This window comes from Drosophila hydei, unplaced genomic scaffold (assembly GCF_003285905.1).
Source record: "Drosophila hydei strain 15085-1641.00,03,60 unplaced genomic scaffold, DhydRS2 tig00008122-arrow-pilon, whole genome shotgun sequence".
Classification (NCBI taxonomy): domain Eukaryota; kingdom Metazoa; phylum Arthropoda; class Insecta; order Diptera; family Drosophilidae; genus Drosophila; species Drosophila hydei.
This window is the reverse complement of record NW_022045833.1, coordinates 5,869,637-5,891,471: the sequence shown is the minus strand read 5'-3', so window position 1 is coordinate 5,891,471 and position 21,835 is coordinate 5,869,637. Positions and strand designations below refer to the sequence as shown.

Genomic DNA, 21,835 nt, shown 5'->3' with positions numbered 1-21,835 from the left:
TATAGAAATTTCCCCAAGCTGAGCGGAGAACGCAGCAATCGTTTGTTTGTTTTGCGAGTATGTGTGTGTGTGTAAGCATGGCGCTCAATTGCGTTGCGTCGTGTGTGGGGGAAAAGTGAAATAAACTTGAAGGTGTTTTGCGAGGTTATTTTCATTAAAATTCCAGTTTTAGACTTATGATAGTTTCCCATTGCCGACGGTCGACAGTTCAGCGAGCGTACGAGCGTGTGCATTGTCAAACAACCGTTATTTTTAGTTATAAAGCAAAGCATTCAAGTCGAGTGTAAGTGAACGAAGAAAACGAATGAGTACTTTTTCAACAGCTGTGAAGTGCCTATAGCAGCTTAATTAACACTCATTGGGCATTTATTAAATTCCCCACACATACACAGATACATGTGCATGTGTAAGAGACAAGCATAAACAAATGTGAGTGTGAGTGTCTGTGTGATTGTGAAAAGTAATTTCAAGGGAATTCGATTTAAAGATTTCTGCTGTTAAATTTATTATTGTTGAGAGTATGTGTATGTGTGTGTGTATATCCGTTCAGTTTTCATTTGCACATTTGTCAGTATACCCCTGTACGTATGTATAATATATTTAGACCATATCACACAACTTTGTCTCGTCTATATTTTTGTGTACATATAATTTGAAAACATTCCAACCTCCCCCTAACTTCAATATCGTTTCTAATTAGATTTTTTGGCACAACTTCTTTTTCTTATATACCAACAGGATTCCTACAAGCGTAAGCGGCAAGCAGCAACGGAGCAGGCAATATCCGATTAGACAGGAATCTATCTAACTATACAAATTACATATAAAAAAGAAATATAAATAACTGGAAAAGTGCACGGAGAAACATACCGAAGAAGACGTAGCAGAAGAGAAAGAGAGACTTTAGGACAAAGCAACCGAAGGGAGCCCCATCAATTAACAACCAGCTATACATATACAGCTTAACATATATATTCACATATATATTTATATATTGATATATATTTTTGTGTGTGTGTGTCTCTGTGTGCGTGCGTGTCTGTGTGTACTATACAAAATTTCTGTTTTGTTTCGCGTGTGTTGTGTTGTATAACAACACACAGAAGAGCACAGAGAGAAAAAGAGAGAGCGAGGGCAGATCAAACAGGATCGAACTACAAAAGCAGCGTTAACGAACATCGAGAGCCCGCTGCCAAACAGCGAGCCCGTGAGAAGAAACCAATTGATTAATTTTTTCGCCCCCGAGTCGATAGAGAAAAATTATCACCATTCCACTATCAACGTACGACGCCGCTCCCCTTTTGCACACTTACGACGATAGTCCGCAACGTTGGGCTAACGGTACTAGCAACGGGCATCAGGCAGGCGTCATCATAGATCAGTTTCGCCACAGCGCCAAAACGATCACCATTGAGGGAGGCACCAGTACCGGTGACACGACGAGCATCGGCGGCGGCGGCGGCACCAACACCAGCAGCAGCGGCAGCGTCAGCAGCAGCAGCGGCGGCGGCGGCAGCAGCGGCGGCGTCAACGATTTGCGTTTGATAATAACGTCGTCGAAACAAAACGATATTATCGAGCGCAATTACGATCAGTTGAGCAATCGCGGCGGTGGAGGCGGAGGCGGCGGCGCCGTTTTAGGCGTCACCAGCAGCAATAGCGGCGGTACCGGAGGCCAAACACCACCGACACCACAATCGGCAACAACAGTAACAACACCAACAACGGCGTCAATAGTTGGTCAAAAGACATTGCTGAATACAAGTCCGAATCTATTGCCCATTACCACAGCCACTGATACGTTCAATAATCTCAAGAATCTGGTTAAAATTGACAAGGGCACAACAAGCAACGGTACGAATCATAACGGTGGCAATTATCGCGCCAACAAATCAGCTGGCGGCAATAGCAACAGCGGCAGCAACAACGAATCTGGCTTGAGTGGTCGCAACGGCAGCCGTTCAAGCACTGGTTCAACAGCGGGTGCTAACTCAGGAACAGGTGTAGTTGGAGGAGGTTCAGGAGGACAACAAATTGGTGGCCCTAGCGGACACTATTCCAGTGGCTATAATAAGAATACCGTCAAAATTCGTCAACACGATTCGGAGCTAAGCCCAAGGCCTCGACGATCATATCAAAACGATTCGTCGTCGTCGCGTTACTATAACAAAAATAGTGACATTTTGGGTGCAGCGACTGGCAACAATAATAGCAGCGGCTTGACTAACGGCAGTCAGCAGATAGCTGATAGCAATAGTTATAACGGTGGTCTGGGAGTTCATCGTGGTAGTCGCAATAACTATCACTCGAGCTCCTCCGATGGCGTCAGCTATAATCGAAATCTAAACACAAATTCGGCGGGAGGCAACAGCAGCAGCTATCGCGCCTCGCATCAAGCAACTGGCAGCGGCTCACGCTACGAGACGGTCAATGGCAATGGCAACAGTAGCAGCAACAACATCAACCACAACAGCAGCAGCAGCAGCAGCAGTAGCAGCAGCGGACAACAGCAGCAGCAACGTCATTACGGCAACAATTCGACAATTGGCAATCCAAATAAAACAAATTACGGCTCACAGCGTAACGATGGCAACGGCAGCAGCAGCAACAACAACAATAACAGCGGCAGCCTGAGTGGACGCTATCAACGTGACGACTATAGCCAACGGGACAATTATAGGGATAGCTACGCAGACGAATCACCGGCACATCAACGCTATAGCGCAGGTGGTGGAGGAGGAGGAAGCGGAGGCGGACGTTACAATAATCGAGGCAACAACGAGGAACGTTACGAGCGTGGCCAAAACTTGAGACACGCTGCAGCGAGCAACAGTCAGCAACAGCAGCAGCAACAACAGCAACATCAGCAGCAGCAACAGCAGCATCAGTATCAGCAACAATCATACAAGTCGTCCACGCCGCCACCAACAGCATCAACATCATCAGCAACAGGAGGAGCATCATCAATTGTTGCCGGAGCTGGAGCACAGCTACCCATTACTGGACGCTGGATACCGCCATCGTTGCGTCCACAGCATGGCCTAACCCAAAGCGAAAAGAACGATGCAGTTTTCCGGCGTGTTCGTGGCATATTGAATAAGTTGACTCCAGAGAAATTCCAAGAGTTAAGCGATGAGTTGCTCAAGCTCGATTTAAATTCGATTGTCATACTGAACGGTGTCATCTTGTTGATCTTTGATAAAGCCTTGGACGAGCCAAAGTACTCGTCTATGTATGCACAGCTGTGCAAGCGTTTGTCCGAGGAAGCGCCATCATTTGAAAAGGAACCAAACAATTCCTGCACATTTCTACGTCTTCTAATTGCCGTCTGTCGCGACAAGTTCAATAATCGTTTGAAACGTGATGAGGCCAACGATAATCGACCACCGCCAGAAAATGAGACCGATGAAGAGGAGCGACGCCATTTGGCCAAGCAGCGAATGCTGGGCAATGTTAAATTTATTGGCGAACTCAATAAGTTGGATATGCTGTCGAAGAACGTGCTGCACTCATGCATTATGGAGCTATTGGATAAGAAGAAGAAACGTACGGCCGGGGCGCAAGAGATGTGCGAGGACATGGAATGCCTGGCTCAATTGCTCAAGACTTGCGGCAAGAATTTGGATTCAGAACAGGGCAAAGAGCTGATGAACCAGTATTTTGAGACGTTGGAACGTCGTTCAAAATCAACTGAATATCCACCAAGGATACGCTTTATGCTAAAGGATGTCATCGAGCTGCGTCAAAATCATTGGATACCACGCAAAGTTGGCGGCAGCGCCGAAGGACCCGTCCCGATAAAGCAAATACGCTCGGACGATGACTCAATCATACGCACTCCGTTCGCCAATCGCAATCGCGATATGCGCAACAATGATCGTGACGGCGATAGCTGGATGAATCGCTTCCATTTGAATATACAGCCTGGCGGCTACAATGATATGTTTAGCGGACTAAGTGTTACGGGCGCATCGCCCATCGTATCACCGTAAGTATTATGGGAACGAGTAAGGAAGAAAGTTCATACAAAGAAAACTCATACAATCTTTCCTTTTTTCTACAGATTTGCCACAAGCAATAATCGTGATCGAGATCGTGATCGCGACAATCGCCAATACAATAATCGTGATCGCAATCGTGACCAGGGCGGCAACAGCGGCGGGGGTAGTGGAGGCGGCGGCGGCAACTACAACAACAATCGCTACAACAAGCACAACAATCAGAATGGATCTGGCAACGGTGGCAATGGCAACAATCGCGATGATTCACGTGGTGGCGGCGGCGGCAGTGGCGGCTCGCATCGTAGCAATGATCGAAACAACGATCGCAGCAATGATGGTCAATACGGCGGAAGTGGAAATCAAATGATGCTGGGTGGCAAGGAGCTGGCGCCACGTTTCAAACGCAATTTGATATCGACCAATCAGGATTCGGTTGAGAATCTTCAAATGCGTCCGGCAGCCAATTCATTATTGTTCCGCGCCGCCTCACAGAATCAAAAATTCCCGGGCACGTTGCCCATTTCGACGCCTCCAAGCGGCAACAGCAGCAGCTCATCTGCACAGCAATCGGCAACATCGCAGCTTTCCAACTCGCACTATCCATTACTGGGCACGCCAACATCACATCTCATGAACACTCCGGCACGTCCATCGTCCACACCCTCGGCGGAGTATGGTATCGAGAATCGTGGACTGCACGCAGTTCAACAGTTGGGCGAAAAGAGCCTAAAGGCAACATCGTCATCGCCCAATTTTGGACAAGCAGCTGCCTTGGAGCAGGAGAAGAAGATATTAGCAGGCTTAGCGACAGGTGCAAATGAGAATAAGGAGCAGCAGCAGCTAGGAAACAGCGCTAAGAATGGTGCCATGGAGCGACCAACAACACCATCTGGTTCTGGCTCCGGCAAACAGCAGAAGAAAGATAAGGGACCAAGCAAGGAAGAGTTGACGAAGAAGGCACATGCCTACTTCAAAGAGAAATTCTACTATGAGGAACTGGAAACGGAAGAACCAATTGTGAAGCAAGAAATCGAGAATGAAGATGAACAACAAACCGAATCGGAAACAGTGGAAAAAGTCAATGGTCAACCCGATCAGTTTATGGAATTAGTCGAGGGCTTCGTTGATCTAAAACTGCCAGAGAAATCGCTCAAGGATGTGTGTCTCAATCTATTGATGGAAGTGCTGGACCGAGTCAACGATGTTTATTTGGAACGCATCGTGCGCTTCATGCAGACCTTGCGCAAACAGGCCACCATCAAGCCAAATGTCATCGTTGAGATCTTCAAGCAGTTGGTCAATAAAATGAACGAACGCGAGGCACTGAATCCACGCATCACAGCCTTGGTGGCTTCCGTGCTAAGCAAGGCGGTCTGCGAGCCGGCACTGATCAAACTCAACGACATTGCCAATTATACTGACAATGGACAGCATTATCCATTATTCTTGCTTGTGCTACAGCAGCTGCACAAGTCCATTGGCAAAGATGCGCTGGAGGAGAAGTTCCGAGCTAGCAAAATTGATTTGATGAATAGCCTGCCCGAGGTTGATCGTAACAAGGAGCGTTTGGCGGAAATACTAGAGGATCGGCAGTTGTCCTTCCTTTATCCATTGCTCAAGGTGCAGGCAGAGATGTTGAAACAGCTACAAAACGATCCCAATCCAAATAATTTCTACAAGTGGGTCAAAGCTAACGTAGATAACAAATACTACAAGGATCCGGGCTTCATTCAGGCACTCATGACCGTTGTTGTCAAATACATCACCAAGGAAACAACATTGGCCAGCAACATCGATCCCAAAGAGCATCCCGAGAAATCGATAACACAGAAGGAACAAAACATGCTCGAGACCTACAGCCAAATGCTGCAGACTTTCTTAGGTCAAAACGAATTACAATTGATGGCGCTTTATGCACTGCAGTCTTTTTGTTATAACGAGAACTTCCCCAAGGGTAAGATATAAAAAAAATCAATATTTATCTTTCATAACTATATTCTAATATTTGTCGATATTTTGCAGGAATGCTCTGTCGCTGGTTTAAATATCTCTACGATTCCGAGATCATTGAAGAGGAGGCATTCGTTTTATGGAAGGAAGAGATATCGGACAAATATCCAGGCAAGGGTTCGGCTTTGTTCCAGGTGAACGCCTGGTTGACTTGGCTGCAGGAAGCCGAATCCGAGGACGACGAGGATTGAAGCGCCCAATCAATAAACGATGCATAATAACCCAAAACACACACTATATATGTAATAACACTTCTATATATATATATATATTTATTCGCAACCAGCAAAAACGTAAAAAAAAAACAAAAAACTCAAAAAATTAACCATTAAAAAAAATTCACAAAAGTCAACAAAAAAATACGAAAAAAAATACACATTTAAAACACACATTATATAAACAAGATGAAAGTTGATATCGCGGTTGCAAAAATGTTAGTCAAATTATAGTAGAAAAAACGCTACAAGTTAATCCAAATTATTTGATATTCATTCAAGTTCAAGCAACTTTAACAACAATTAACCAACAAAAAATATATATAAAACGGCAATAGACGCAAACGTAATAAAAACAAACAAAAAAACTAAATTTATGATATTTAAATCTAAACACACAGCTTATATATAAACAAATCATATATATATGTATAGATATATATATCTATATTTATATATATATAAATTAGTGAATTTCATTTCGAGCAATTCAACCTGAACTGATTTTTTACACACAAAATGTTCTCATTTTGAAACAAAGATATGAATTTCTCTATTCTTTATACTTTCTTTGCTATTCGCACACACAAAGTTCTCAATATATATCCATATATATACATATACATATATTGTCTTAAGTAGTATAAATCGTAACAAGCTAAACCTGCTCCACATCAATATATAATATCCACACAAGCTCGGAGCTAGCATCGAAATCGTAATATATATGTATTTTAATTCGAAAAAAACGCCTACATTTAAATTACGAGCCTTAATAAAATGAAAACAACACTGCGAACGGCGAATGCAATTGTGTTTCATTCAATTCGCCAGGAAAGATGGGAATGCAAGACTTAAATTTAAATTGAGTTCGCTTTGGCGCGTCAACGCGTGCGTTATACAACACAGCTAGCTTTGTAAACAAGCTTGTAGCCCTGCCAAATATTTGATTGTTTTGCAACACTGAGATCTAACAAAAAATCTGCATTTCATTGTAAATTTTTAAAGTTGTAGCAACGAACACGATTTTTAAATTTTATAACGTAAAACAAACAATTAACATGGAAAGCTGTGCCGTTTTGCAGGCTGCTTGTGGCGATGTTGCCAAGAAAGAAGAAACGCCAACTGCAGAAGCAGCTGCAGCACCGGCATCAGCTGCGCCCTTTGCCTCGCACATGGCTCAACTGATTGTGGGTGCCGTGCAGGTAACATTACGTGTGCTCAAGATGAACGGCAGCACAATGATACTACTCAGCAATACAAATGCTGAGCGAATGGATGAATTTGCCATGGCGATGCCATCCCGTCCGCCCAGCACGCAAATTGTCTCCACAACATTTCTTGGCGAGAGTGGACAAAGCGATTCTGTGGTGTTGGCCAACAAGCTGGCCAAGCGCTATGGCCGCCAATTCTACGTGAGCTTCAACCTGCAGATGGACAGCGTTACACATGCCCAATTCGAGGCTGCCTTGGTCAACTATATGAAACAGAACCTGGAGATGTTCGTGTGAGGCTGCTGTGGTTGCTGCTGCTGTGACTGCTGTCCTATGTACCTCAATATGTATTTATAATTGTGATTAAAAACAGGCAAATGTATTGCACTTATTTATATACCAATATTTCAATCCACACGCCGTGTGGTTCACTGCTAAGCGTTTATTTTGGTTCGCCGCGACCCCACGGACCTCACCCAGGGAGTTGTGGCGTCAGCCGCTCCAGACAATGTCGAAGACAGTTCGATATGCATCACAAGTTCAAACGTGCGCAAAAAAATTCAATTAGCTACGTATTGTTCAAAACTTAACCGAAATAAGACTGTTATAAAGAAAACTGTGCTACTGGACTACGTGTAAGTGCTATGCTCAGTGTTGGCAAACGTGCGTGTGTGAGTATGTGTGGTACAGGTGTGATTGGCCTTAACAGCCCGCACGTGTATTGAGTGCTTCCTGTGGCTTATCATTAAACCCTCTAAACCCCCGCACCTATCTTCCGAAAATAATAAAAACAAAAAAAATTAACTTGATAAGTTTTTTTTTTAATATATTTTTGCTACGCGTGCTGTGAACTTTTTGGGCAGACATGTAATTGGAACCAGAGATTGCATCAGGGTTTTTATTGTTGTTGCCGTTTACTGTAAATATTTGTGCGCAATTTATCTATTATTTATGGAGTTAAGGAAAACCTGTCAATTGTTTATCAATAATTCGAAGCATACTAGTTTCAAAACAAACTTGACAGACGTGCGAAAAGCTATAGTCAAACACAAATTTAGCTATCATTCAGTTAGATATAGCTAAAATACATTTTAAGACAATTTTTTCTTACTAGACAATTTCAATCAGAAATTCATACAGCTAAATGCTGAGCTTAGAGAAAGCTAAAGTTCAGCTTAGCTATTTTGTGGCTATATAGTGCTCTTGGTTCTCATCTAGCTAAAATTAGCCAGACATAGCTTATAGCTTAGCTAAACCATAGCTAGAAAAGGCTAAAACTCTAGTTATGTTATAGTTAGATGAGCGTAAGAGCTAGACTCAACTGTCGCATAGCTAGATATAGCTAAAACCAGCTTAGATTAGTTCTTATTGGCTTAGTAGATCAAATATGTTGGGCAGCTATAATATAGCTAAAAGCTTGCCTAAACAAATTTAAGAATTTAGCTTAGTTACTGAGAACCCAACCAAAACCGACTGCGGATCATTTTCCTACAGCTTTACCATAGTAATCGAACTAATCGCTGCTTGTGGAAATTTTTTGCTTCATAATTTATAACAATGAATTTCATAAATATTTGTTGGCCTCTAATAATAGGCAGTCTAGACGAGATATTGTCAGCAGTATCAGCTACAACAACAACAAAGCAGTTAATAAATATAGTACATGTTGCTATAGCCATTGGGTCTACTATTCAAGCTACTACTACTGGCGGCTCCCATGAAGGTTTGGCATGATATTTCATTCTCATTTTCATTTGGAATTTTGTTTTATGCCTGCTCAGTTAGCGTAAGGAGAGTATATTGCCTCTTTGTGCACATTTTTGGTATATATACTCCTTCCTATTCACACCTTAGTTTCTTAGTTTTAAGATTTTTCAGTTACTTTAATGGGATATCTATCAAAGCTTTAAAGCTAGATAAGTCTAATTTTGTTCTTGAGTTGCTTCCCAGCCGACTGATTTTCAGCTTTTTATTGCAACAAAACTTTTCGTCAATTCTAAACGAGTATTGTGCAGTCTCTTACACCCGACTGCACTGTTCTTAGCTATATTTTTTGCTGCATATCAAAACTGTCTGCGGTTGAGATAACATTTTGGGACCAGACAGGGCCAACAGTGGAGTTTCATGCCTCAATTGCATGCAAAAGGTTTTCGATATTTGATTTTGATGCGTTTTATATTGTGGTCTAGACTTTGAACGTCTGCCTATGGGCGAGGGTGGTTTGTATAGTTAGTGGATCTATTAATTTTAAGAAATTAATTGTGATTTTTTATCTGCTTTAATCTGCATTTGCCTGATGCGCCTTTTTGTAGGCTTTGAGTGACGTTCAGGAATTTCAAATACATTTATTTTTAGTTAAAAATTTATATGTATAAATATATATATAATAAATATTTTTATGTTTTTTTTTTTTAATTTTTTTCTATTTTCTTTTGATCAAAAAATAATTTAAATAAAATAAGAAAAAAAATAAATTAAATATCTAAATAATTTAAATAACATTAAATTAAATTTTTTATATTTTTTAAATTGTGTTGCTTAAAATATTTCATTTTATATTTTTTTATTTAGCTTTTGTTAGTGAAACCACCCTCGTATATATATGTATATTTCATAGCATTTGATGAAGTTGTAGTTAGAAAAGCTTTGGAATAATTATTTGAAACACTCTAACATGCCCTCCGTAGACTCATATACAATAGATACTGGATAGATAGCTAAGGCTATAAATCAGGCTATATAGCCCACATATATGTTTATATAGTATATATATTGACTATAAAAATGAGAGGCTGGGCCTTTGATAAACCATCTAGAAAGCTATACGAATCTGGGTTTAAGCGTACGTACGCCCCAATATGCACGACTCGTTCCGTTCCGGCTTATCGCATGCCCATTTGGCACCTCTGCCAAACCCAATCAGCCAGCCAGAGCCAGCCATTCAGTCAGTCAGTCAGTTAGACCCCTGGGCTGGTTATCAGCTCAAGTATATGTTGTTATAATTTGATAGAAATATTGAACATCATTATATGACAGTGCGACCAGTAAAACTGGCACGATCCAGTTATTGTGTATTTTTGCTACATTAAGGCGCACTCGCCGGGGTTTGTTTTCTTTTATTTCTATTGATACCCTGTGAACAATTGATAATGGGCAAATGGGGTATGTGGTTTATGGGAGGATGTATGCAACGGCCAGAAGACTGCTTAATGCATATCATAAGTCATATCCAGTTTAGGCGTAACAGACAAAGTGTCGATAAGATATGTTATATAAGAGCTAGAAATTTGAACTTGAACTTGAAATTGAAAGTTCTCGATGACTTCTTCGATTTCCCTGAAATCGATCAACTTTGTACTGTATGTCATACATCTACAGAGATTGTATCATCAATCTCATACTCTTTTTGACTTATAGGTCATAGCTGGGGTATTTACTAGTCGGGCACGCCCACCACTTGTTTTATTTTGAATATTTTACTACGGAAAAATGTTGTGCGCCGCACGCGTTCACCTCTCTGAACGAGAGGTTTCTCTGTCGCTTATCTGTCTCAGGGATGCTCTTTCTTTAGCCTGTTGTTCTGCTTCTTCTTCTGCTTCTTCAGCTGTTGCTGGACAATAGTTGAGCTCATTTGTGTGGTCGCTTATCAACTGTGAAGCGCAGCTCGCGCCATACAAAGTTCAGTTTTTAGCTTTCAGGGGAACCAGAAAATCCAGATTCTATAGTATAGACACATAAATGTATATATACATACATGAATACATATATATATATATATATATATATATATATTATATGTATATATATATATTATATACATATAATTTCGTTGTTTATATGATGGAATAATACACATGTTGTGCAATAATTTGGGGTCAGGGGTATCGAAGTTTTTATATTGTGTTTTTATTTGTATATTATTAGCTAAAAGACCTGTACTGGAAGATTCCTAACAATGATAATAATAATAATAATGGAGGTATGAATGCAGAAAAGTTTTTCTTAGACATGGCTAAAATCTATTCAAGCCAAGCTAAAGCTAGACTGTTATATGCCAAGCTAACTGTTATAAGTTAACCATGTAACCATTGTAAGCAGAGTGTTATACTATAAACATGATTATATACTAGGCTGTTATACTAAAACTTTACTGTTATACTATAACTAGACTGTTATACTATAACTAGACTGTTATACTATAACTAAGCTGTTATACTATAACTAGACTGTTATACTATAACTAGACTGTTATACTATATCTAACCAGGTTGATATACTAGGCTGTTATACCATATTGTTATACTACAACAACCCTGTTATACTACAAGCAAACACTTATACTATGACCAGTCTGTTATACTAAATGCACACTGTTATGCCACAACTAGACTGTTATACTATAATCGCATTGTTCTGTTCAAGCCATACTGTTATACTAGAAGCTCCTTGTTATACTATAATCTGGCTGATATACTTCAATCTGACTAACTAGAACTTATCTGTTATGCAATAAGCTGGCTGTTACCCTATAAGCTCACTGTTATATGTTATATTTAAGCACATCAGCTAACGATAAGCTGGCTATTGAATTAAAAGCTAGTTGTTATCCTTCTACTTGTCTACTGTACTCTCAGCTAAGCGGGCAGTAGAGTCTAGCTGTCTTCATATAACAATCATCTTACCTCATTTAGCCTGCCTGTAATAGTGTGACCTTGCCTTGCTGTTATACAAACGCAGACATAATTATGGAATTAAGATAGGAACCCATTCACATTATACATTCAAGGCGTAACAGAAAACGTACCAAAAGCCAGAGTCTCAATAAACAAACAGTATATACTATAAATGAAAATTCATGAATTGGCTTTATAAAACCTTTCGACAGCATTTGATAAATAACATAGTTGGCTGTAGAAAATAATGTTTATCAAACTTGAATGTACTTCAACCCTACGATTTTATCGAAGCTTAATTACGATGCGTAGACAAAAAGTCCAGAAAGAATGTCGCAACTGTACTTCGTGCCGGTTTTAACAGCAGTCCAGAGGGCGATTCCCCGATTTCGTATCTGTAAGTTAATCTAAAAATAAATCATGACTTTGTCTTTTTGCGCACTTCGATTACAAACTTTGGATGCACCTGTTGCAATCGACTGACATTGAACGCCTGGTGGGGTCAGATTGCGGCAGGAAGGAGGGGTGGGCGGATGGTCGTATCAGGCGCCTTGAGCTAATCGTAGCCACTGATGTCATACCATTTCCGAGTGCTTATTTATGTAAGGCCCCCGCGATTGGAGTAGCTGCACAGCATATGTGATTCACTTCCTATCAAATGGGTAACCAGACTGCTTTGCCAACTGATAAGAGTTAACCACCCAGCAGAGCTGACAGCAAATACCGCGCACACCCCGGCCACAGCCGTGGAAGACACTACACAGTCTGCCCATTGATAAGACGGCCGGGAATTGGCAAATGCCTCGCCTGTTCCAAAATAAAAAACAAAAAACTATATTGAGTGAGCGTCATCGTCGTAGATACGAAAGGCATTGTTTGCACATTGTTGACTTGGCCCGAACGGCAGTAAAAAATAGGCGGCTCGGATCGATAACGGCAGCGTGAGACGTCTTTATCTGCAGCGTAGCACAGTCAACTGCTGTGGGGGATTTCAGCTTAGGCGCTTTTGCGACTTGACTGAGCGACGGACACAGAGAGGGGAAGAGAGCGAGAAGGCGAGAGAGTGCGAAGTGCAATTTCCTATCTCAGCTGCTACCCCCGCAAAGAGCTGTTGACTTTTGTTGCTGTTGATCATTGTCCACACACATGCCAACTGGTCGTCGGCTAGACCGATTTTCCACTTGTGCGTTTCACTGATAAGGCAAAAGTCAGCCTCAGCCGCTAGTCACGCGCCTGCCCCCTGCATCTCGCACAGGCCAATACGGTGCTTCACTCACGTACATCACATGTGCGCCGGATGAAGCCAGCGCCAGGCCCCCACACCCCCTGCTCATAGCTGTCGCTGGCATGTACAACACTTTGTTACTGCTGTTGTTTTTACGCACACGCAGCTAACTTGGCTCATTGCTTTTTGGTTTGGTTCGGATGTCCGACGACTGCTCGATGGTTCGACTCCCCGTCTCCCGTTGGCCTGTCTGCGTGCACAGCCTTCGCTTTGGGGGCTGGCTGATAAGCACAGTCCCTCTCTCTCGCTCTATCTTTTTGTGCCGCTCGTGCGCTCGCTCGCTCTTGCTCCTTATCGCTTTCAAATATTACACGAATGTCTGCAGGCGAGCGGCTCATTCGTTTAACAATCGCACTAGCGAACACTACGCAGCAATAGACAAAAAAAACTTAAGAAAAACAAAAAGAATCAAATTTCACACACAAAATGGATATCTTAGTACAAAAACCAATTTTCTCCAATAGCGTATACTACGAGCCGCCATCAAGTGTTGTCTATACGCCGTACAGTACGCCGCCGTATATAATACAGCCGGTGGCCGGGAGTTGGCTAAGCGAGCAGCAATTGCCGCAAATGCAATATATCAGATTTCCAACTCCGCCGATCACACCGCCGAGAGTTGCAGCCACCGCTGACGCCGCTTCCGTTTCACGCACACAGTCCGTCATCATGAAGTGCCCCACGTCTGGCTCCGGTTCCGGTTCCGGTTCACCCACACACACATCCTGCAGCGATCAAAGCGGCAGCAGCAGCTGCAGCGATTGCGATTTCATATGCAATTGGCACGAGTGTTCGAGGTAAGTTAACAGTACTGCATAAAAATAGGTACGCAGCAATTTATATACAAAAAAAAAAAGAAAAGAAAAACAAACTTAAAATACTCTTAAAAATAAATAAAAGTTCTTAATATTATCATTTTTCTATAATTTCTTATCCAATTGCAAAGCATGCCTAATATTTGGCACACAACTGTAGACATATATCCTTTAACAACTTGTTTGCTTTGTCCTTGCAGAGTCTTCGAATCTTTGGAGGCGCTCGCACAACACGTCACATTACGTCATGCCATCGCCTCGCTGCACGATGGTCTCTACTATTGCCGCTGGAGCGGCTGTCAGCGCAGCGATCGGGGCTTTAATGCGCGCTACAAGATGCTGGTCCATGTGCGCACCCACACCAAGGAGAAGCCGCATCGCTGCCATCTGTGCGAGAAGTCCTTTTCGCGTGCTGAAAATCTGAAGATACACATACGCTCGCATTCGGGCGAGAAGCCCTACAAGTGCCACTTTGAGGGCTGTCTGAAGGCCTATTCGAATTCGTCGGATCGGTTCAAGCACACGCGCACGCACTCCATGGAAAAGCCGTATATGTGCAAGGTGCAGGGATGCCAGAAACGCTACACGGATCCCTCCTCGTTGCGCAAGCATGTGAAGACGTTCAAGCACAGCATTCAGCTGATTGCCAGTCAGACAGCCACTTGTATGCTGGATGCCAGCGAGTCAGCCTACACCACCTGCCTGCCAGCACCTGTTGCACCTGCAGCTGAAACCGCCTCCAGCTACTATCTAGATTTGGCCGAGCGTGACAACGTGGCAAGCGATTATTCACTGCCAGCCAAGCACAATAGCGAATATACCAACTCCTCCTCCTCCTCCTCCTCCTACTGGCAGCACAATTACCGCTATCTGCACAGCGAGGACCTGTCCATGGACATGGATATGGACACGCCAGCGCCGCTTGATTTGCGTGTGCACAGAAGTTGAAGGAGTTAATATCCTGCCGCTTATCTCTAGTCATCAGGCTACTGTAGAACTAGCCCTTGTCATTAAAATAAGAATTATTATTTAGTTTACAATAAAGACTGTTTTCAATTGAATTACAAACTAATCGAATGTTATATAATTATCAGAGTAGGCAGAAAAAAAACACATTTCTTACGCTATTTTCCGTTGAGTTTGTGCATTTCAAAAAGTTAGCCAAGTTCAACGCCAAAACAGTGTTGCGAAAGCGCCAAACATAATTAATCGATAGACGATAGTTTTCGCTATCTGTCATACGCACAAAATTCAAATTCAAATTCAAGGCTGACTTTAATGAAATATGTGTTGACTGTTTATTTAAATGTAAATGCGCAAACTAGAAGAGTTTTTTGTTACAACAGTTTTTAAATATAGATTCCTTCATTTACAATTTATTTAGGAATGTTATCTTAGCTAAGTCTACTACTCGACACACACATATAGAAACAACACGGGGGAAATGGTTAAATAAATAGCAAAATAAAAACAAAACAAAGGTCACGTATTTCACAAATTTAATTAAATACAAACTTTTAAAGTTGTATTTCTGGGCTTGCAGCAAAATATTAAAATAAAACACAATTGTTATTATTGCCAGCACAAACTGAGCTGTCTTAACTTTAACGAAACAAAGTTGTTTTCAGAGTTTAACGTTCAACTGCTGCTATTGAGCATTCAAGACCCATTGAACAACTTTATAGCTAAAGCACATCTAGTGCTTTCAGTTTAGCTCTTACATACTCTCAATATGTACAGAGCTACAATTCACTTGGCCCTAACCGTTTTCCTTTTTCACATAGTATAAATTAAAAAGAATTATAATAAGCAAAGCTATGTATCATCGGCTGCAAAATTTAGAATATTACGCCCTAAAGAATCTTACAACTCGTACAATATATTGTCGACAAATCGGGCACTCGTTTAACACCTTGCCGCAGTTGGTGCAGGTGGCCATGTGGCCGCATTCCAGAAAGACGCACTCAATCGGCGCATCCATGCAGATCTTACACAGCTCGTCTGTGGCAAGTTTTTCAACAGCTATATATATTTATACATGTAATACATCTTGTATGTATATGTGTTAACGTGAGCTTGTGTTGACTTACCTGGCGCTGTTCGCATTGTCTTCCATAGTCGACACACACGATCGAGTAGCTCCTGCTTCTCACAGCAGCCTTTGTAGTCGACGCGATGCAACATTAAAACCTCCTTTAACTGTTTCACAGTCAAGTTCTCCAAGTCTTTTCTGTAAAGGCATGATATGTTATCTGATTCTTTGGTTCACTTGCTGCATCTACTTACCTATCCTCAAACTCTTCCAAGTTCACGAAGCGTGAATCCAAGCTGCTGGGCGGCTCAAAGCCCAAGGGCGAGGCGTACACATGTATGCCCTCGTCATCTTCCCAATGCGATTCGTGCTCGTCCTGTGTGGGCGAAAACTCAATCGTAGGTGTTATAGGTAGCGGACGCGCAACACCTGCCGCACCAGCCTCTATGCTGCTCAGAGGCGAAACAGCGTGACTGTCCGCATCGGAACACTCAAGAGACTTGGTGCGCTGCTCCAGGTAGGTGAGAAACTCTTGCAGCTCACGCTTTATGTCTGCCTCGGACATCTGTGAATTCTCCAAATGTCGACGCATTTTATCCACATGTCGCCTGATGTTCGTCTTATTCTTGCCACAACGCTGACAGCTAGTGGAGGCAACAGCGGTTATCGACGGTTCAGACTGCTCGCTGAGCGTACTTAATACCAAACCGTTGAGGGGACCCACCGGTGATTCGTCATCATCATCGCTCGATTGATGGCGACGATTCAAATAGCCTTCGGAACGTCGTCGGGTGACCTTTTTAATGCGCTGTGGAGCCTGCGGCTCATTTTGCACCGTCACCTGTAAAATTTCATCAATAGCCGCTTCGACTTGCAGCTGCTGTTGTTGTTGGTCCTGCAGCAGCTGCTGCTGCTGTGGCAGTTGACTGCTACTTGTTTGCTCAAGTATTTGCCACTGATCTAAGTTACTGCTATTCGTATCGGTCGTAGCTTTGCTCTCATCGGAGATGCCGCCTATAGCGCCCAGTTCCTCGAAACTGGACTGTGACGAGGCATCGGCACCGCATGCATCCACTTTAGAGCTAAGTGAGCCCTGTTTGGAGTAGCCCGGACTGGTGCTTGTCGTGGCTGTTGTTACTGTTGTGGCTGTTGTTGCTGTTGCTATTGTAGCTGTTGTCGGCGTTAGACCAGCTGAGCTAATCTCCAGTGTTGGCCTGCTCGCTGGGCCAGCGCTGTTGTCGCTATTCTTAAGCGATGTGCGTTCACTGAACGTGGTTATTATCTCATCGTCCGAGCAATCACACTCCGAGTTATCAGGCTCAACCTGTTGCAGCAGTCGGGCCGCCTCCGTAGCCAAAGCTCTGTGCTCCTGTGTGGCCGTGGGCGAAGTCGCCGTATGAGTGGAGGATGTGGATGGACTAACATGCACATGCGCCACCTCCGTCGAATTGGTACGATGTATGCTGGGCGTTCGAGCAGGCGTCTGCTGAGCGCCGCCAGCACTGGCGTACGTTGGAATTTCTCTTGTGGACACGCGCGGCTGCTCAAAGATGTGCGTGGGTGGAGGTGGAGCTCCGTTATCATTGGGTGCATGACGACTGTTCGACGTGGATTTGGAACTAGATTTTGTGTCAAAGGACGCTAAGGAATCACTGATATTGTCACTAAGATTGGTGAAAAAGTTTTGGCACGATTGCTTCAGACTGTCCATGGGATTGGCTTGGCCACGACCCGGACTCTGGTTCTGATTGGGCGGACAACCCCTTTCACGATCCGACTGAGCGACATGCGTCAGCACCAGACCAACCAGCTCTTCCTTCTCTGCAATGTCCAGAAGACAAAACATTTTGATTTTATATTGAAATATATGATCGGAGCAGTCAGCACTCACCCAGGCAGCCTTCAGTGGAAATGTGTTTGGATTGCAAATAGAATATTAAATCCTTTGGCTTAAGCTTTAGCAAATCCGTACGCAACAGAGGACGTTGAGCAAATATTGCACAGCGCTGGCAGCGACGCGACGTCGATGTCAACGTCGTCGTTGTCGTGATTCCAATCAGGCAATTATTGCAATAATAGCGCCTGCAAAAAAGTATTTTAATGTATGATAGTACCAAATAAAGCTATTGAGTATCAATTTCGAACTTACCTGCAATCGAAACAGCTGCGTTTACGGCGAAATACCGTGAATTCAATGCCACAGCTTTCACAGGGCATCTTCTTATTGGTGTAGTTGTGTTTTTGTGTGTGTGTGTGAGTGCGCGCGTGTATGTCCTTTCGATCGAACGTTACCTTGCCCTTTGCTCCTCTCTACGACCAACTCTTCATCGCAATTTCTGTTTTCAATGTCAAATCGTGAATCAATTCGCCTAGAATGCGCGTAATATTTTGGCGCAGCTGCCGCGCCACCCAGCTGAGGTAATCGTTTCAGACAACTACTTACTCATCGGGGCCTCTAAACTAAATAGCCAAGCGGATTTTTACAATTTTTATCAATATGCAATAAGTACGCACGTACATATGTATATATGCACGTATGTGCATGCGTTTGTGCACAATAGTCAACACATCACTGGTAAACGCGATAGGCGCACACAACAAATATCGATTGCACTATCGATAGTAAGCAATCGCTCAAATGTGTAGACAATTTAAAAAAATAAACAATAGATTAAAATTTATATATAAAAATAATTATTTAAATTAAAAAATCTATAAATAATTTTTTTTTTGCAATTTGAACATGCGTTGTATATAATAAAGCTTTGCAGATCTGATACATTTATTAAATATAAAGATTTTAGTTTGTTTAGTTTAGTTTATGTTTATTTAATTCACATCCACTACTTAGAGCTAAGTATGTAATTGTAATGCAATTAAATAGGTAAGTGCCATAAAATGATGCAATCTTTTAATATTTTGTTTTTGCTTTTAAATAATACATCAGTTAATTGCTATAATTTATATATATGTATATATACGATTTTTGCACACATTGAAAAGATGTTTGCTCTTCTAGTTGAATCAAGTCATTTAGTACATATTCTATATACACATCTGGTTTCGTATGATTGAGCTTTTTTCGAAATTCTTGTTGATAAGTCTTTAAAATTTATAAACAAATGCGTCCGTTGCCCTTTTTTGCTTTTTAAGTGTTAAATTGTTTGCAGTTTAAATTATCAGCTAGCTGGCTGTCGTCTGACTGGCTGTGAGAGCAGTTTTCTCTTTTGTTCGAGTTGGTTGTGAATCATCCAAGCAGCGCCAGCACCGCATCGTTTAGATCTATGACCGACTACAAAGGTGTTCCAAGTAACAAAAACAAAGAAAAAATAATACCAACGATATCGATAAGATTGAGAGAGAGCGCGTAAATAAATATCGTCTTTAAAATTGTACAGCTTTAAATTTCTATTGAACGTTGCTTGTCCCTTAAAAATGGTTGGGTATGTTGGGCGTGGGGGTTTTGGGATTGGGGTTCTATGTTAAGCTACTGGCTGACAAGCTTAAACTATGACACATGACGCATATCGCCACCGGCTTTGACATGGCATTGCAATGGATCATCATTGTTGTTATCATCATCGTGGACGGTGACCATTTCCAGAGCACGATTCTTTTCATATTCGACAAAGTCATCGAAGAGACTTGGCCACGCTTCGGTATCATCGTAATTGTCTATATCACATTGTTCAGTAAAATTGAGGTACATGTTCCATGTATCCTTGGGTATGCGTCGTATGTTCGGATGCTTATCGAGGAAGTTAACCCAGTTTGAAAAGAGATCAGGTGTTTGTACAGTGAACACAAGTTTCCACAAATCGATTGCCATTTCAAGCGATAAAACGCGCTGATCTGGCTCCAAGCCGAAACTGCAAAGCAAACACACAATTAAATATATAAAATAAATATAAGAACTTATTAACCCACCGAAAGGTAAAACGATAGAGCTGCTTAAACATTTCCGAATCAACTTTAAGCATCTCAATTGTATGCTCAAGTCTTAAACGTATATTTTCAATTGTATCTGCGCGCATCTTGTGCAGGCCATCAATAAACTCCGTTTTGGTGAAGCGGCACATCTGTGAGGCATCCAAGCACCAGGCAAGCACAAGAATTGCAAACTCATCCGGCTGATAGTTAAGATCAATGCATAATCGTTCAATGCCATCCGTGAGTATCATATCTTCGTCATCGGGATCTTTATAGACCTCAAACAGTTTATTTAGCGTTTGATGTGACACCTCCATGGACTCTTTGACTGCTATAATGAGAACAATTCTTGTTATTAGTCCACTGAATGTGTGGTTTCCCTTTTCTCCCACTTGCCAGTTGTTATAATTTCGCTCATGGTTGGCGCACTGCCATTAAGCAAGCCTAAGGACTTAAAACTATTACGCTTAGTATCACAATTATTTGCTGGCTTGAGTGGAGTTCGATTAGAGAGCAATTCATCAGTTTCTGCAAGTATTAAATGGTTTTTATATGGACAGATATAGTAGAGTAGAGATTGACTCACCTCGTGGCCTGTCGTTCGCATTAGATAGAGCGATATCGTAGCAGTTGCCAATGCTGGTGGCCGCTTGACAGCTGTTGTTGGCATTCAGATTTTGCAATGCGTTTGGTAATGATTGGCTTGTTGGCAACGTTGGTGCGGCGGACGAAGACGACGACGACTGGAAGCATTTCAGGCAATTGCCCATAGTGCGATGCACGCTTCTTCAACGGATTGATTGAATTTAACAATATTCTCTTGGCTGCTACTTTGCTTTGATTATTTTGATTTTTGTGTATGAACGTGTTTGTTTGTGTATGTGTTCCTGTGTTGACACTTGTCTATATTTTAACTTGGCTACTATGGGCTATGGCTATATGTGTGTGTATGTGTGTGTTTGTGTTTAGATTAATTACTTAGCTAGCGTTAGCTCGCCTTGACATTGACTGCTTGACATTGGCACTGGAATTTCCATGGAACGTTGACGAGCTGTTGCACGCGGGTAATGCTAATGCACCATTGATGCATCGAGCATATGTTAAAGAGTTCCTTGTTGCTGTTGCTACTGCTGCTGCTGTTGTTATTTTGATCCCTCCTACGCAAACTCATGTGTGTATGTATTTGTGTATGGGTGTATACATACACATATACATATGCAATTGTAGTAGTCAGCAAGCCACCACAAATGTGCGTGAATTCGTCTATCTCAGTATATTTCACATTTTACATGTATGTTATATTGCACCACATTACGCAGAGTAATTCATTATAATATTTATTTATAGTTACTTATTAAATTTTTTATTTATATTTATGTTTTGTGTGTGTTTCACGAGGCTACGTTTTTTCTGCAAAATTGCTGGCCCTAAAATAACTATCGCAACGATGTATCGATAACGTGGATATAGAACCAGGGCTGCTGTTCATTAATAACACGTAGCTTAGCAGTAATCGATGGCTAAATTAAAGCATAATTTATTTTAAAAGTAATATCAAATTTTATAGTTTAATGTAATTATTCTACTGTTTTAAATAGAAAATCATAGCTCATATAAAACTAGAGCTGATTGCAAAGTTGATTGGAACAGCATAATTTTG

At 41.9% G+C, this 21,835-nt stretch overlaps 5 protein-coding genes across 6 annotated transcripts; 3 read left to right on the top strand and 2 right to left on the bottom strand.

Annotated features, from left to right (window-relative positions):
• Positions 1-1,015: 1,015 nt before the first annotated feature.
• LOC111603560 (eukaryotic translation initiation factor 4 gamma 2) lies at positions 1,016-6,310 on the top strand. The gene is made up of 3 exons (XM_030225014.1): positions 1,016-3,988; positions 4,064-5,955; positions 6,024-6,310. The coding sequence occupies exons 1-3, from the start codon at positions 3,231-3,233 to the stop codon at positions 6,200-6,202; spliced, it is 2,829 nt and encodes a 942-aa protein (XP_030080874.1). The 5' UTR covers positions 1,016-3,230; the 3' UTR covers positions 6,203-6,310.
• A 414-nt stretch (positions 6,311-6,724) lies between these two features.
• Positions 6,725-7,836, top strand: LOC111603454. Its single transcript, XM_023321047.2, has one exon. The coding sequence runs from the start codon at positions 7,288-7,290 to the stop codon at positions 7,735-7,737; it is 450 nt and encodes a 149-aa protein (XP_023176815.1). The 5' UTR covers positions 6,725-7,287; the 3' UTR covers positions 7,738-7,836.
• Positions 7,837-12,415: 4,579 nt separating this feature from the next.
• On the top strand, positions 12,416-15,263 carry LOC111603388 (zinc finger protein GLIS2 homolog). The gene is made up of 3 exons (XM_023320955.2): positions 12,416-12,510; positions 13,863-14,195; positions 14,414-15,263. The coding sequence occupies exons 2-3, from the start codon at positions 13,972-13,974 to the stop codon at positions 15,159-15,161; spliced, it is 972 nt and encodes a 323-aa protein (XP_023176723.2). The 5' UTR covers positions 12,416-12,510; positions 13,863-13,971; the 3' UTR covers positions 15,162-15,263.
• Positions 15,264-15,718: 455 nt separating this feature from the next.
• LOC111603397 (cell wall protein RBR3) lies at positions 15,719-18,805 on the bottom strand. The gene is made up of 5 exons (XM_023320966.2): positions 18,395-18,805; positions 18,137-18,327; positions 16,500-18,066; positions 16,304-16,443; positions 15,719-16,235 (listed from the first exon to the last, which is right to left on the bottom strand). Exons 1-5 carry the CDS (start codon positions 18,460-18,462, stop codon positions 16,060-16,062), a joined length of 2,142 nt encoding a protein of 713 aa, XP_023176734.2. The 5' UTR covers positions 18,463-18,805; the 3' UTR covers positions 15,719-16,059.
• A 414-nt stretch (positions 18,806-19,219) lies between these two features.
• LOC111603290 (DCN1-like protein 3) lies at positions 19,220-21,547 on the bottom strand. Of its 2 annotated transcripts, none has more exons than XM_023320821.2 (4): positions 20,762-21,547; positions 20,572-20,703; positions 20,173-20,503; positions 19,220-20,114 (listed from the first exon to the last, which is right to left on the bottom strand). In XM_023320821.2, exons 1-4 carry the CDS (start codon positions 20,943-20,945, stop codon positions 19,754-19,756), a joined length of 1,008 nt encoding a protein of 335 aa, XP_023176589.1. In that variant the 5' UTR covers positions 20,946-21,547; the 3' UTR covers positions 19,220-19,753. The 2 variants fall into 2 exon arrangements, with proteins under 2 accessions (XP_023176589.1, XP_023176581.1); XM_023320813.2 differs by having other exon boundaries at positions 20,173-20,506; positions 20,762-21,546.
• Between the last annotated feature and the right edge of the window lie 288 nt (positions 21,548-21,835).